Source organism: Idiotropiscis lumnitzeri, chromosome 5 (assembly GCF_059441095.1).
Source record: "Idiotropiscis lumnitzeri isolate Australia: NSW breed Sydney's pygmy pipehorse chromosome 5, RoL_Ilum_1.0, whole genome shotgun sequence".
Taxonomy (NCBI): domain Eukaryota; kingdom Metazoa; phylum Chordata; class Actinopteri; order Syngnathiformes; family Syngnathidae; genus Idiotropiscis; species Idiotropiscis lumnitzeri.
Window position 1 is genome coordinate 10,464,535 of NC_142395.1, and position 17,081 is coordinate 10,481,615.

The 17,081-nt window shown below is 40.5% G+C and overlaps 1 protein-coding gene across 8 annotated transcripts in view; it reads left to right on the top strand.

The window, feature by feature from the left end:
• The window catches only part of csnk1g1 (casein kinase 1, gamma 1), a 28,463-nt gene that overhangs the window by 5,989 nt on the left and 5,393 nt on the right, over nt 1-17,081 (top strand). For 2 of the 8 annotated variants that reach the window (XM_088295575.1, XM_088295577.1), the window contains exons 2-12: nt 3,860-4,248; nt 6,423-6,463; nt 7,569-7,638; nt 10,122-10,273; nt 10,607-10,841; nt 10,965-11,050; nt 11,254-11,338; nt 11,527-11,675; nt 11,752-11,859; nt 12,963-13,073; nt 16,211-16,317. In XM_088295575.1, the coding sequence (XP_088151701.1) occupies nt 4,062-4,248; nt 6,423-6,463; nt 7,569-7,638; nt 10,122-10,273; nt 10,607-10,841; nt 10,965-11,050; nt 11,254-11,338; nt 11,527-11,675; nt 11,752-11,859; nt 12,963-13,073; nt 16,211-16,317 (1,331 nt within the window). In that variant the 5' untranslated portion in view covers nt 3,860-4,061. Of the gene's footprint in view, nt 1-3,859; nt 4,249-6,422; nt 6,464-7,568; nt 7,639-10,121; nt 10,274-10,606; nt 11,051-11,253; nt 11,339-11,526; nt 11,676-11,751; nt 11,860-12,962; nt 13,074-16,210; nt 16,318-17,081 lie in introns of all 8 variants that reach the window. The other 6 variants (XM_088295572.1, XM_088295573.1, XM_088295578.1 and 3 more) reach the window with 3 other exon arrangements.

Genomic DNA, 17,081 nt, shown 5'->3' on the forward strand with positions numbered 1-17,081 from the left:
AATAAACAGCTCATGTTTAAAATGTTTCCATCTGTACTGCCTGATGCTGCTCCCTCTGACGCATCAGCCCTCTATTTTGGGTGCACTCTGAATAACCGCAACGCACATTTAAAAAAAAAAAAACGCTATTGAGTTTCCGAACGGTCGGAGTGAACCAATGCGCACTTGGTGAGTATTTCCGAATGCCCCCTACAGAGCAGTTGGAGTGATCTATGCTGCAGGGCGTCTTGATTATGAAAAATGATGGACATTTAATCGTCTTGAACCTTTTTGAGGAAATCAGATGCCATTGATGTTTGCACTTTTATTCCTTATTCACACTGACTATTCGAATGCAGGAAAATGAATTTTAACTTGTCTGTTCCTTCGAACTTTTTATAAAATCGAGTCGCCCTACAACGTAGATCAGGGGTGGGCAAACTTTTTGATTGGCGGGTCACAATGGAATTTAAAATTTGACAGAGGGGCCGGACCAGGAGCAGATGGATGGAGTGTTTTGAAAACCTCACCTCATCGGAGAAAAAAATACATTTAATTTTAAATGAAAGTGAACAAAAGCAATTCAACAATATGTGTGTCTTTGAAAAACCACAGTACTTAGAAAATAACACAATAACATGGTTTATTCGTACATTTTTTTTCAAGTTCGGAGGCCGGATTAAAACGCTTAACGGACCGCATGTGGCCCCCGGGCTGTAGTTTGCCCACGCCTGGCCTAGATCATTCCTTCTGCTTTATAGGGGGCGTTCGGAAATATTTTCCAAGTGCGCACTTAATGTCTTCGCTATTCGCCTTTCACCACAAGCCCAAAGCGTTCCCAAATAAGCAATTTCGACTTGCCTTGCTTGTTTACAAGTCGCTCCTGTGACTGGTCGTCTGCCATTTTCAGGTCTGTTGGCAATATCTTGGCTTATCAGCATCCGAATCTGAATGCCCTTTTTTGTCATTGTACTCAGTGTACAACGGGATTGGAGTACTGCGTGTGCAGCATGGTTTACGGGGTGCATGCTAGCTAGATTTATTTATGTTTTTTTTTTTTTATCAAGCACACACTCTGCTATAACATTCGTATAGTTTATTTTGTGTAATATTATTATTTAAGAAAGTGTCATTCCTCCCCGTCTCCCTTATTTAATCAAGGAAATGTAGTCAACTGGTCATTATTGCATCCTTCCTTAGAAATTGTTTTTGAAAATAGATGGCTGATATTTTGGATCAAGTTTTCTTTGGGGGGGAGATTTGAAACGTTTTTGATTAGATTTGTACTTATAACAATGTTAAAAATCTTTTTGCAAGCCTGCACTAGACATGCAGAGTGTATTAGGTCTGGAATGATTTTCAAACACATTATGTGTGTGATTTCCATCATAATCTGTGATGAATACAACATGCAGTGTAACAGTCTGTTGTAATCAGACTGGAGGTGTCTGCTTTGGTCATTGTTGTTAGTCAGTCAGGCTGCAATCCTCTTTTTGGATAAAGGTAGTTTACCAATGATTGTTTACACAACAGGAAGAGTTCCAGTTTGCCAATACTCTTTACTGTAAACCTCTTTTATAGCCATGCGGTTATGTTCCTGGTTTTATGTAATAGTAATAGTGCATGGTTGCCCTTGAGAGCAACTGAGCTGTCTTTGATGCTGAGAACTGTGCAGGCAATACTGAGCATGAGTCATCCGGAAGCCCACACACACACACACACACACACCCACACCCCCCAACACACGGTACTTATCTGCAGCACCCTCTCCATGCACAGGAATTACAACATTGTCATCAACCTTTTTGGCAGATTGACATGAAGGCTTTTTTGGGGGAGGGAGTGAACAATTAATACATGGTAATCTCTCAAATTTACATTAAGATTTGCGGCAAACAAACTATGGATGGTTTATTATTATTTAATTATTTATTTATTTTTAGTTTGTCAAAGAGATCTGTAGATGACACTGTATGTCCTAATGAATGATTGCTTGCTCTTTATTTGATAACCAGTGCAATCATTTAATATGTGTACATGTCCTCTCTGTGGTATGTATCTGTTAAGAGACTAGCCTCCATCAATGTCCCTGGGAGTGGACAGCTTTTATGTAATTGTTTACATAATATTCTCCACAAACATGGCCCATTTGGCCAAGGTTGTGGGTGGAAGATAATCTTGATAGTCACTGTTGGCTGCGATTCTTGCACTCATCTCAAAAGCACCCTGACGGTAAACTACGCTGTCCTTATCGGACATTGTTCTCTTGCAAACAATGATTATTCTAGGGCATAAAACTGATATTGCCTTTACAATTAATTTAAGCTTAAGTGCTTAGGGTTTTTATGATCCTCAAAACAATGATGGGGGCAACAATTTGCAGACTAGATGAGGAAAAAATGCTGAATGCTACAAAGATGTTCCATAAATGAGTACAAATGAAACTATTTACCATCCCATAATTTGTATCCTTCCATTTGTTTTCCTCACCACTCGCTCTTATCAGGGTCTCAGGTGAGTTCTAAACCACCCCACCTGTACACCTTTGACTAATCAGAAACTTATCATGCACATAGTGACAATCAATCACATTCACGCCAATGGGCAATTTAGAGTCCCCAAGAGGAAGCTGAAATAACGAAAACCTATGCAAGCGCGGGGATGAACATGCAATCTCCACACAAAGGCTAGAACCGTGAATCGAACCCCCAGACGTCAGAACCGCTAACCACTAGCACACCATGCTCCCCCTCAAACCACACTGTATTTTACACAGCATTTTAAGCTTAAAAAAAACAATGCTATAGATGGAAGCAGCAAATGGGAGACTGTTTTTAATGATGATATCCAAACTGGACCAAGCTAACTGCTGCTGTTGTTAGGATGTGTACCAGGATATATTCTTATTAGGTAAATGTTTTAACTTGTTTTGGCTACATGGTAATATTGAAACTTGAAATCACTGTGTATTCACAAAATAATTTTTTTTCTTCGTCAGATTACCGTATTTTTACGGCCATAAGACGCACTACTGCATCAAAGGGCGCAACACCAGTTGAGGGTGCTATTTCCGTATTTAATGCATATACTAGGCGCGCCGCTCTACAAGGCGAGAGCTCGCGCTAGCTCAGCTCACTGCGCTGGCTCTGCTAGCTAGTGCGAGCTAGAGCTAGCTCACTGCGCTGGCTCTGCTAGCTAGTGCGAGCTAACGATAGCTCAGCTCACGGCTGAGCTCAAATGAGCTCAGCTAGCTAATGCAAACTAGCGCCAGCTTAACTCACTCTCATGCCATCTATATACCCAAAAGAAATAAAAATAACACAAAAACATTATAGCAATGGCTTCTTGGGAGCCACTCAGACTCAACCAATCACATGGCTGTTTAGAGAGATGTGCATGGCTGTTTAGAGAGATGTGCTGTTGTGCTTTGGACTTTTTGCAGTCTGTTGTCTAAACCTGGGACGTTTCTTGCTTGCAATAACATAAATGATAAGACAGACTACAACATTGTGGACAGCTGCCCTTTTGTCCAGCTTTCTCCTACACCATCACCCAAACACCATAGTCACATAATGTATAAGACACGGTCAATTAAAAGCATAGATGACTCAGACTTTGACCAGCAGGGTGTGCTAAAATGCACTCCGAACAGCCCAATGAGTAAAAGGGTTGATGGTCGAGAGTGATGCTCAGTCCATATAATGGGTGCGTCGCTTTACAAGGCGTCTCGTTTGTTTTGGGGAAGATTAGGGACTTTAAAGGGCGCCCTATGGCCCGGAAAATACGGTAAATGCGATAACGTGTTGTCATTGTACATTAGTGTTGCTTTGTTTCTATGTAATCACCATTTTAATCTTTTGTCTGGAATCTTTCATTTCAGGGTTAACGACCTTCTTGCCTCCCCTGACCAATGTTGAAGCCAGAGTGAGGACAGAAGAGTGTCCAAACCAGCTTTTGTCTCATGAGTGCGTGTGTGCCATCTAGGCACTGCCAGTGACGAGGGCTGTGGCTGTGGTGGGCCCGGCCCAGGGGGCCTTTGTACACGTCACTCCAGGCCCTCGTTGAACTGTGCTGCTCACACCATGGATCCACAGAGGGATAAATATGGCGAGCGGCCTGCCAGGAGTACGAAAGTCTCCCAGGGAAGTCGTAGTGGACACTCGTCCCGACCATCAGGCTCCTCAAGCTCCTCTGGGGTTCTCATGGTGGGCCCAAATTTTCGTGTTGGCAAGAAAATTGGCTGTGGAAACTTTGGTGAATTGAAGCTAGGTAAGTGAAGGAAAGAGACCGAAGCAGTCTCGCTCTACAGTATGATTTTTTTTCATTATTTATGGAAGTACAGGATAAAATAAGAATAACTAGATATTCTTTTCTGACGTTGCGACACAATCATGTAGATGTAGAACAAGAGTTTGTCACCAAATTTTTCTTTGTGCGTTTTGTGGGCATGCCCAATGTGTTTCATTGAACCATATACAGCGGATCAATCAATGATTATTGACGATTTCATTCTTTGTGCACATTAGGGCTCGTTATTGTATCTATCATTCAACCATTCAAAAGTAATACTTAAAGTTAAGATGGTATCAGTCATGTGGACTTTCCACGCTCATGCTGCATGAATGCAAACGCAAACAAACACTTTTTTGTAGCATAAAATTATCGTTCCAGCATAGTCGCTGTACAATGTTTTCTTTTTCATTTTTTTTTCTTTACTTGTTGCTCACTTTAATGTTAATGAATGTCATTAGGGTTGTGCAATTAATCAAAATTCGATTATGGTTATTCTACTCAACGAAAATTGGCATAATCATAAAAAACGATTATTAATTGCTAGGGCTTCCAAAATTAGTCGATTATCACGTTGACACCATCCAAATCATTGACAATTAATTTAATGAGTCCATAAATTGTTTATTTACGTATTTATTTATTTGCTGCATCGCTTTTCTCTTTGAAACATCTTTCTCGCATTTTTGCCCGCTGGTTGTTTGCCTGTGTAGTGTGCACATGCACCTTAATGTTACTTCGGGTCAGCCGCGATGTTAACGGAAGCATTAAAGCTTGCAGAACATATTTGCCACTATTTATTGCGATATCTGGCAGGAATATTGAGATAAAACATTTCATCCATATTACCTAGCTCTAGTGCATGCGGAAACTTTCTTTGAACTAAAATGGCAGCAACGCTTCACAAAGCGGGAGAAACATTAAACTGGTCAAATCATAATAATCATTTGCGTATTGATAAGATTTTAACGATATTAATACTCTTAATGATACTGCTCATCAATCTGATGTCTTAACAGTGTTCTTATCAGTCCTTTTTTTGCTTGGAAAAACACCAAAACAAAAATATATTGTATACACTGCTCTATTATTTGTCCGTTTTTAAATAAATGTACTTGTCTTGCAACTACAACAACTGAAATATAATTCAACAAAAATCAATTGTTTGAACAAATATCTACTATGCTGTAAAACGTTATATAAACATGTATTTATTTAGTGTAATAGAAAACTTGTGTAGTGCAACAAGGCTGGAACATGCATTTGGACTGCAAAAAAGCACTTCTGTGTCGAGATGCACATTTTGTTTTTGTTAAGCTTGTCCGTGTTTCCTGTGACAATTTAATGATTGTTTGCACTTGCCAACGTGCAGTAAGCAGCGGCATTGCAATGTCATCCCTCCGTCCCTCTCCAATCTCCAGGAATAACCACTCTATGAATAACCAAACTTTTATGTTGGTGTAACGGTTGCATTGAGTGAAAATCGATTAGTCATGCCTTGAGTGAAACGCTCGGCAGCGACGTTTGTGGCATCACATTTGACCCAAAGTGAAAGACAACAGCGTGCGCTGGAGGAGTCTGCATTCTCAAAACCTTATTCAATCTGTGCCTTGAAACCTGCCCATCTTCCCAAGACGCTGATGCGTTAAACAAATATCAATCCCACCCAGCAAAGTAACAGGGTACAAACTATATGGTGAGATGTCATGATGGAAATCGATACGACTTCGTAATTCGTATGATGTTATAGTATGGTCACATTGCGCTACATTGGCACAGGGAGGACTCACAGGTGCTTATTCTGGACAGCAGTGAGACAAGATGGCTCGCCTCGGAACATCATATTAATTTCAATGTTATTTAGAAATGACATAGAAGTGGTAGAAGGTGCAAAATATCACATTGCCTCAATCAATCGAAAACTAATTTGAGTAATTTCACCAAGACCATTAACAAAACTGTTAAGGTTGGAGCTTATTGATACTGCAGATTTTGAAAATTCACAACCGGGGCCAGTTTAGTACTGGTGACCCATCCCTAATTGTGTTCTTGTGTTTGTCTCATGTGTAATAGTGTGCTAATATGCTAATACCATGTTTTCACTTCTTGATGTCAGTTACTTTTTAAGAAAAGTACGTTTTTTTCCCCCCCAGGTAAAAATCTCTACACCAATGAGTATGTAGCTATTAAACTGGTAAGTTGACATTTTCTCTCTTGAAACCTAACCTCTGGGTATCAATAGTTGTATGCAAAATGCAGGTTAGTCATGTTTGCTTAGGATTTACTGTACACTATACATCTCGCTACCAGTAGTAATAAGTAGCAAGTAATAGTCCTGCAAGAGTTCATTAGTGGACAGAGTCAGAGTTTCCCTCATCCTGCACCTTTATTCACGTGATCACAGCAACACTGTTGCTAATATTAGACTGCGCTATTGTTGTGAGACAGGAAACATGTCTCATTAGACAAAGGGATTGGTTAATGTATACACAGATGTTACCACTTCAAGTTGAGTCACAACTATTTTCATATGCTCAAAATGTACGCTTCCCAACAAATGAGATGACATTAGGTAGTACGCTGTTCCGAATCCGAGAGGCTGACAAAGTGTCTGTCATGCCACACTAGCCGAAAAACGGTATTTCAGTATAAAACACGATGTTTGGATTATTGCTCGAGGAAGAGTTGGCGCTGTTACTAGTGTCATTGAGTACAAGTAGTAAGGCCACATTGAAAATAAATGAGTTAATATTGGAAAAAAATGTTGTCATATTTCCCACACAGCTTGATAGAAATGCAGCAGAAGACCTGCCATGTTGACCAATAGATTTTATTCAGGATTTGATCAAAACACTCGATGACTGGGCAAAGCCAACATTAATTGTCATTTCACACTACCTACTGACTCTCAAGCAGACACACACACACACACACACACACATGTTTGCATACGTTAAATTGATGGTATATAAAGTATTGCACTACATTTCACTTTTATGCTTGAAATGTAAATTTATTCTCCTAAAATTACAGGATTCTCCCAGTTTTGTCCATGTTTCTGTACAATCCTTTTTTTTTTATTGTGGCCTAAATACTACTTTGTTGAATTATGCAAGGTGTTGGTTATAATTCATCACTCGTGTAGCGGTTTATTTCATTGATGATACTGCAGCCAGTTATACACCGCCTTTCATGCCCATTTCTAAATAGATGTAGTAAATATTTATCCTGACTTAGCCTATACATTTGTTTGGTATTGTCTCGGACTTTCTGCTATTTTGCCTTTTGTTTTTGCACAGGAACCCGTAAAGTCAAGGGCCCCGCAGTTGCATTTAGAGTACCGGTTTTACAAAACGCTGGGAACGACAGGTAGGTGACAGTTGACTGACTTGGCCGCTGTTTTGGTGTCACTGGTTTATTTGTTGAGCTGATTGTATCATTTACATAGCAGGTGATTATCCATAACTCACTGTTGGGATATGGTATTAAACAAGTTTAGCCGCTTACAGGAATATGTGTGTCATATCCTTCTGCGCCTAAAAAAAAAAAAAATCACCTCTGGGGCAAAATACGACGTGGGTTAAAAGGAGGAAGAAAGTTGTGGAATTAATGTGTCACAGCCAGGGATAGTAGTAGTTTTCACATCTGAACTGGTTTTGCTCCGATTCTCTGTTCCTGGGAATCAACCAGCACGCAACAGTACCAATTTTCTGTCCTGTTTTTTTTTTTTTCTGGACAAGTCTGAAAAATTCACTTTCAAATGATATACTGTAATTTATCAAGAATGCCATGCACTTGTATATTATGCACACCCCAAAAATCACTCTTCGAAAGCTGATTTTCCTTTGTACTCATTATACACTGCCTTGATTTCCTAGTACGCAGCGCAAAAATTGTATTTTGAATACATTTGGATTTCTTGTGTTGAGACAACAAACGTCCACACTCGAGCCTTCATCTGAACTGTCACCGCTTCCTGATATGACACACTAAGCCCTTGTGAGCTCACAAAACCAAAGAACAGTAGAATGTTCCGGACACATGTCGACGTTTACCAGATTGTTGAGATATGGTGGTGTGTTGAAAAAGTCTTGCTTTGGAAAATACTTCTTGCAGTGTGGGAAACCCACTTTTATACACAACGTGGCATCGGGCAAGACGTGTTTGTTTTTATTTATGGCTGTTCCTGTTTCTGGACAAATTCACTCACTAGGCAGCTGCGGTTTTTGGTGCGAAGCGAACATTTGTTACGCATATTTGTATATCATATTGACATTATGGTACTTGGATACAAATCGGTGTTGGAGCAGGAACTAAGGGAATGTATTGGTGATGCAGAGTCTTTCCGTTTTGGACCTCATCCATTCTTCCTATTGTTTTACAAAGACAAGGGATGGAAAAGGGCGACTGTGTGGAAATTCATTAAATATTTAGAGAGTGGGTCTGCCTTTCTCCGTACTGATCTGACTCTCGTCTCTCCTCCAGATGGGATAATGTGACATCATTGCATCTCCTCATTCCACGCAGAAAATGCTGTTGTCATAGTGCCTGTGGATCTTTCAGAATTAATGTGCATTGACTCATGTCAAGTCAGGTGTTGTTTTCAATCTGTAGCCAACTGTCATTGGATACTAATGAGGATTACTACCACATAGGGATTGTTCAATTATTTTTTTGAAACATTTGAGGACTATTTGTCCGTACAATCTGTAAGTAGGAAATTTGCTTCAGTCTTCACAAGACTGCACGATTTGGAGGAATGGTTGAGTGTTATTCAAGGTCAGGTGCACTGTGAAAGGGTACTTGCAGGCATGAAACATTATATCAGCTTCTTTTCCATTGCAAGCTCAGCTTGAAACACTCACACAGTTCATATTGACTACGTTTTAAATGTGATAGATGAAAGAGATCTTGAAGAATAATTTGATCGCTTCTGTGATTTGTATTTGTTTTTTTGTTTTTTTCTTTTCTTCTTTTTTTCCACTTGGAATTAAAAACAGATCCATCAAATAAAGTTCAAAGATTTTTTTTTTCAGATTTGGGGCTGTAATGTAACAATACCCAAGGGTGTGAATACTTTTGCAAGGTACTGGGAATATTTATAAGACAGTCTAAGAAAAAGCGAACAGGAACGATGCATTTTCTCTATAACAACTTACTACTGTACTCAACATGTTTGAGTGTTTGTCCTTGCACTAGTATAACTAATGTCATTACACGTAGGAGGCACTATACTTTCTGTTGTCGATTAATGATGAGTCTACGGTCCTTATTTTTCTTTTGTTCTTTAAAAGTCCAATATTTCCTGTTGAATAACCATTCATCCACTTATTTCCACCATCTCCAAACTGACACATTTCAGCCCTCCCACAGACACGGGGTGCCTGCAGTACAATTAGCAACCCACAGCAATGGATAATAGTGTCCAGAAACACAGGACGGAGCGCGGCATGACTCCTACATGTCCATATGCTGGCAAGAGCTGCCGTTCATTCTGTGAGACAAGTCAATTTGAAGGGATTATTGCTGCAGGTCGCAGGATGTACACTATTGACTTAAAAAAAAAAAAAAAAGAGTTCACCCAAGTCTCTTGCCTGCCATGAGTGAGTGTGTTACTGAAGTGCTTCCACAACATAGTGAATCAAAAGACGAAATCCGCCAAAAGTAGGCTATAGTATTGTCGGGATGGGTACCAAAGTCGGCGCTTCTCTTTGTAATACTCCTCGAACAGATTCTCATCAAATCAAACGGACTGTCTAGAGTGGAAGACTTGGTGATTTTCAATGGTGCACGCACAAAAACATGATGTCACAGCCGTTTGGACCCTGACAGTTGGTCTTTATATGTTTTAGCTGAAGGTGTGCCACAAGTGTTCTACTTTGGACCCTGCGGGAAATACAATGCCATGGTTTTGGAGCTCTTGGGCCCAAGTCTGGAGGACCTGTTTGACTTATGTGACAGGACTTTTTCTCTGAAGACTGTCCTAATGATCGCAATCCAGTTGGTGAGTTGTTCACAATTTCATGACATCTCTGGACTTGATGAATTATTGCTAATGTATCCATAATCTTAACTGTATGTTTTCTGGCAGTTGACCCTGAAGTTTCCCTTTCCTAAACCCAGATGGGTGGTACAGCTCATGAGTTTTATTTATTTATTTTTTGATGCTGTGGTCGTTCATCCATAAGGAAACGGACTTCTTCAAGCTTATAATTACCAGTCTGAGAAATGCTAGCTCACTTGTTTCTAATTACCTTTTAACAAGGCACTTGACTCTCTTTTTTGCTTATTTTCTTCTGCCTGTTGTTACTCTCTGACATGTCTCCTTTCTCTCCAGATATCTCGAATGGAGTATGTACATTCTAAAAACCTCATCTATAGAGATGTGAAACCTGAAAATTTTCTCATTGGACGGCAAGGGAATAAAAAGGAGCACATTATCCACATTATTGACTTCGGCTTGGCCAAAGAATACATCGACCCCGAGACCAAAAAACACATTCCATACCGGGAGCATAAGAGCTTGACTGGCACTGCCCGCTACATGTCCATCAACACGCATTTAGGGAAAGGTATGTCAGCCTATCACAACATACCTAAGAATCCTGTATTTGGTCCCGACTCACTAGTTGACAATCACTGCTCTAAAGTGCTTTTTCTTATCTCTCTTGTGTTTTATCAATCTTTTCTTTTAGAGCAAAGCAGACGAGATGATCTGGAAGCCTTAGGTCACATGTTCATGTATTTCCTCCGAGGGAGTTTGCCATGGCAAGGACTCAAGGTAACGTAAAAAATCTGTTTCATTTTCTTTTTGTGTTATTTTTTTTGGAACGTTTCTTAATCTAGTCATGGAAAAAGAACCTATTTTTTATTTAGGTGTGCCGGTATATGTACATTTGGTTTAGGATCCAACCGTTATTATTCTGTGCTAGTCTTTACAACCGCTTCATGTCACATGCTGCACGTGTGCTGGATGTCTCGCAGGCTGACACACTGAAGGAGCGATACCAAAAGATTGGAGACACAAAACGAAACACACCCATCGAGGTCCTGTGTGAGAACTTCCCAGGTATTCTGCTTAGTTTAGCGATGAAATGCTATTCCACAGAGCTATGAGTCTTTTGTCAATTATTTAGCATAATTGGCAGCTCTGGAAGTGTTTTGTTTTAACATCACATAATGTATCGGTCACCACGTGCACCGCTGCAAGTTTTTGCCCGTCTTGAATTCACACCCTTTTGATCTTGTTACATTCAGAGGAGATGGCCACCTACCTGCGATATGTAAGACGGCTAGACTTCTTTGAAAAGCCGGACTATGAATATTTGAGGACTTTATTCACGGAATTGTTTGAGCGCAAAGGATACACCTTCGACTACACTTACGACTGGGTTGGCAGGCAGATTGTAAGTAAGACATGTCAAAGGTGACCGAAGGAATATTAAGTCTGATGCACGTTTCTGAGTTATTGTTTCCTCCCAGCCCACTCCGGTGGGGTCTGTCCATATAGATTCTGGGGCTTCTGCAGTCACAAGAGAGAGCCATCCTCACAGAGACCGGACCTCAGCACATCCACCAATAAGAAATCAGGTATGACGGCTTTTGTATCTGGGACAACGCTCGTGTCACGTCAGCTTGGCGCACTCGAGTGTACACATGGCACATGGCAGAAATCTCCGTTCAAAACAATGTGATCAAAGGGTTGAGTAGAACTCTGAGTTTAAATTGATGCAATGAATGTTTATGAATCATGAAACCTACCGACCAATATAACAAAAGATTAATACACTGGTCAACAAATTCCCCCCAAAAACATCAGTAATTTAAGTGCATACGCTTTTGTGTATTTTTTCCCGGTTTTCATAATGATGATGATGATGATGATAATAATGTCTGTGATATAGCATTATTTAGTACATTATAATACAACTTTATTTGTACAGCGCATTTCACCATTTTTGTGTATTATGGGTTAGGCTCATTAAGAGGTGGATATTCTTTTTCGGAAACGCCATTGCTGTAAATTACAATGTATGGCAAAATTAATATTGCATATTGCAATTTTTCTTGGTCAAGCTAATAAAACGATTTCAAAAATCTATTGTGCTAGAAAAAAAGTTGGTGTTTTTCAAATCGGCGTCAAGAATACATTTAGCGATACACAAAGCCGTCCGTGTCTGATTTAAGTATGTCCTGCATGTTTTCTTTTAAGCACATTCCATATGATGTGACAGTAGTATAGTTTAAAAGTACAATTTGAGTGGCATGGATGATTAAAACTGATAAGATGGCTGTCAATGATTAAAATCAATTTTGAGTTGATCACTCTGCCATTGTGTTTATTTTGGTTACCAAAATGTATTTCTAGCCAATTAAGTTTTGTTATCTGATACACAGTGAATGGTTGATCATCGGTTTAGTAAAATTTTTAATGTATTTGTTTATTGAAACAGGAGACGGTTTTAGACATTTGTTTCGGTTCTCTGGCTGGTATAAGCCTTGCTTGGTTTGATTTGACTATGATTTTCTCGTGTTTGTGTTCTCCAATTTCCATGGTGCTTTGCATGAACCTGGCCTTGCACACTCGAATACCCATCTTTCCTAATGCAACTGTTCCATCACCCTTCCCTCTCTCATTGCACTCCCAAACCCACTTCTCCTCCCGTCGCTTGGCGTCCCCGACTCCCGAGCAGACCGCAGTCTCTGATCGACGAGGAGCGTGGGAAGTGCAGCCCACTCGCCAAGCAAACTCCTCCTACCTGACCTCCCACCTAGCAGCGGACAGGCACGGGGGCTCAGTGCAGGTATACACCCCTCACCTGATCAGCCAGGTCCGAGGCCTAAGATCTGTCTTGTAGCACCTTAGTGGCACAGGCAGCCAGTATCTAAGAAAGAAGCACAGACTATACTTTATGATGTCCATGCATAGTCGTCATTCTGATAAGTGAACACAATTCTAATCATTTTTGAGCCAATTATTTTGCTTTGCGTACCAATTTATTTTAGGACAGTTCCTCACATTTAGTCCCCCTCCATAAACTGAAAAAAAAGTTACAGCTCAAATTTTGCTAGCTAGGGTGTATGAGACAGATCTATGATCATGATCTTCTCCCAAATGTTTGTACCTCTGGCTGGTGAATGTTTTTTTGGTTTTTTTTTCCCTCACTCGCCACCATATGCATGTCCTCATGGTGCCCCGCCCCACAGACGGTGATGATGCCATGTAGCAGCAGGCTTTGATCTCAGGTCTTACTGTACCTGTCATGGCATCTTTGCGTGCCTCACCAAAACACAAAACTTCTTGCATGGAAGGATGACCTGAATTAGTGCATGCGCTTTCCGTGCATGTTTCCAAAATAGACTTCAAGAGGCGCATCCTTCGCCCAGTACAGTGGGACGTTAAGGACTGATTACTATTTATTCCAGGATGTTGGTTGACCTCTGGTTTATGCGGATTTCAAAGCAATTTTACCATCAGAAACTATGGTAAATAATTGTGGGGTCAAACTGTTGTAGTTTAAAAATAAGAACCTTTAATATAGGGGTGTCCCGATCCGATGATTTGTATCGTATCAGATTCTGATATCAGCCAAAAAAAACAGGATAGGATTTTATTGGAATAAATCCAAAATGTCCGATATTAGCACTCCTAGACAAACAGTCCATTCAAGACTCTGCTCCTGTTCTTGTATCCTGCAGCGTCGAGAGCGAGCTTGCATAACGCATGATCCAAACATCCACTCCTCTCAAGGAGCTAGTGAAGACGGTATGGGAGTCAACATATTTAAAAAAAAAAAAAAAATTACGTTCGGGGTTCTACTGGTGTCATATATTCAGGATACAAAAAATCTGTAACTATTCCATTACTGTTGTAGGAAAAAAGGTAATCAGATTACAGGTACATTTAATAAGAATGTGGATTTTTTTTTTTTTTTGTTCACGTGCGTGCGCTCATGCGTTGTTGTATAAGACAGGTGTGTGAGTGGGGGTCTGTGGTGTGTGCGTGTAGAGCGAATCTCTTTCCTCTACCTTGTACAAATTTACAAACTGGTCATGTGGATAGGTTTGAAAAACTTTATGCAGCTACCTAATCTACTTTCCCTCACGAGAAGTAATCTATCTACCAGTCTGTCTGTCTCTGCTGCATGGTGCACAAGTGGGTTGTATGTCTCCTTCACATGTCTTGTGCTTTCGATTTTAATTGCGAGTGCCCTGGCTTCCAGCATTCCCAAACCATCCATATTAAACATCCATAAGATGGGGAAAAAATTTGAAATATAAAAATAAACATATTGATTTGATTTTTGTTGTATTAATTTCTGTCTGGTATTGGAGCAATCCAAAAGTGATTAAATGCATTCAAGTTACATTAATATTACGGCACTTTGATTATATTACTAATTGCATTTTTTAACAGGTAACAAGTAACTGTATGTATGTATCCAGTTAATAGTCAGACGCACCCCATGTTTGGAATAAATGGGTCATATATTCTGATACTTGCCGTTGCTCACTATTGATATTCGGTTTAATAGTGTAACTTCAAGTCTCTTCTAACATTTCATTCAAAAAAATAATAAATTACAGCATTATTATTCCTGCTCATATCGGACGATGTCGGAATAAACCATTACTTTAGGCCGCAATATCGGTATCGGATCGTAAGTGGAAAATGAAAATGAAGTGAGGAAGTTCGCCTTGCCGGAGACTGCAAGAATTGAATGTGACTTCCGTATTTTGTTGAGTGTGGCGCATAAAATTGTATTGCTGTCTTTCAACCACGTTTTTCTTAACACCGCTCGTCAAGGCTGGTTCTTATTTTGAAACAAATACATTAAAAGAAAAAGGAAAACAAGTTTAATGGTGACAAAACATGCATGTCACTATTGAGTACTGCTCAACTGTAAGTTTTGAGGCATTCTTTTCTATATTGGTCTTTTCGTGCTTAGTCTACTGAATTTCAAATATGCAGGGCCAAAATTTCGAAAGGTTTGCACATGTAAAAAAAAACAGGCACGGTTGCTCGCTCACGCAAACAGGGCTATAGATGCCATGCAGTTCATTTTGCACGTTGGCGGCATGTACGCAAATGGATGAATGAATCAGATTTAGCGAACCTGAGATGAATTGCAACGGGTGATTTTCCGTCTTCAAATTCAGCCTCTGAAAGGCACCACCTGGTTTGCATCAAACCAGCTTCGCACCGTGGCGCCAGTGTAGCGCAGACAAAATGAATGTAAGTGATTTGGAAATGCCACAACCAAGAATTACCATGCCATTTCATCCACTGAGCATTGCAAGCCTGAAGCTTTTGAATGACCTAAGGCTGACTTGGAGCCAGTGACAAGAAGGTGTCATGCCATATCGCCTTGGCGCAACAACTTTGCTTAGTTGTCTTTTCAGCACACTGCAGCATCCAGCGCTTGCCTCTCCCAGAGCAGTTTTGCGGGTGTGCTGTGGCTGTCCCATGAGTAACCAATAATCCAAAAAATCCTATCACAGTATTGCCTTCAATTTAAATTGCACCATCGTTTATAAACATCTCAGAAATGCCGGTACAAGCTGCAAAGTTGAATAAAAGTTGAATGTTGTCTCATCTTATTGATTTGTACATACCTTCAAGAATTCAAGCTGTTAATTAATTCTGGTTATATCAGAGCAGCTGCTTGCTGGAGCAACATGCCGCAATTGACATATGATCCAATTAGTCAACAAATCGTGACTACTGTTGGTGATTAGCCGACTACCCAAATAATTGTTTGTGGCAGCCCTACTGCCCATTAATGTGGTGAGTCTTCCGTGTTATTGATGTGCAAACGGTGGAAGTAGCTCTGTCACAATGTTGCATTTTCTTCACCCGCTGAAGTCACAGCTGTGTTCTCACTGATGCTGGCAAACATATTAACATGTAGTTATTGTTGTGTGTGCGTGCGTGCCACAGGTGGTCAGCTCAACCAACGGGGAGCTGAATGCTGACGATCCACTCGCAGCTCATTCCAATGCACCGATCACCGCCCAGGCAGAGGTGGAAGTGGTGGACGAGGCCAAGTATGTGTCATGCAGCCGCACCTCTTCTCTTCCATTCCCTTGAGCCGCCTCCTCTCTCTCTTTCTCCTGCTCTTCCTCACCACCTCGTTTTGCTTCGCTCTCGCTCCCTTTTGCCGTGCTGTGGAATTGTGGCACCCTTCATCTTGAGCTCAACCGCTTGTATCGCATTTGACTGTGTGGGTTACTCATCTTTGACTAGTTGTGTGTGTCCATCAGATTTTCATGTGAGTCTGATTTTTAAAGATGGAACATGCTAGTCGAGAAGATTGAGATTTTCATTTTCAGCCTCTAGCACTCCCTCCACAAATACAAAATACATTACATAACGGTGGTGTCTCAGCCATTCCTGACTGGATATCAAAGATTTAACAAAAGATGTCTTATGAATCATTTTCATTTGCATTGGTTTCTATTTTTGTCTAATGACGAGCCATTCACACCCTTATTTGACGTGATGCTGGGCATCGTTACTGGCGGGTTCATTGATAGTCCCGTTAACGAGTTGAACCTGACAGAACTCATGCTGCCCATGCAGCTGCCTGTTAATTACGGTCATAGTGAATTGACGTTGCGCTTACATTTCTAACCTCTCGGCTCACCTTCCCCACCCCGAATAGTTTCTGATCAGGACTATCCTGTATACCAGCAGCGTCGTCAATACTGTAAAGGATCAAATTGCCAGAAATTCTGTCGCTTCCTCAATCCGATTAAACGGCTCAAGCGTTCATCACCGTTTATGGCCAGGTAATTTGCATAGTTGCTAC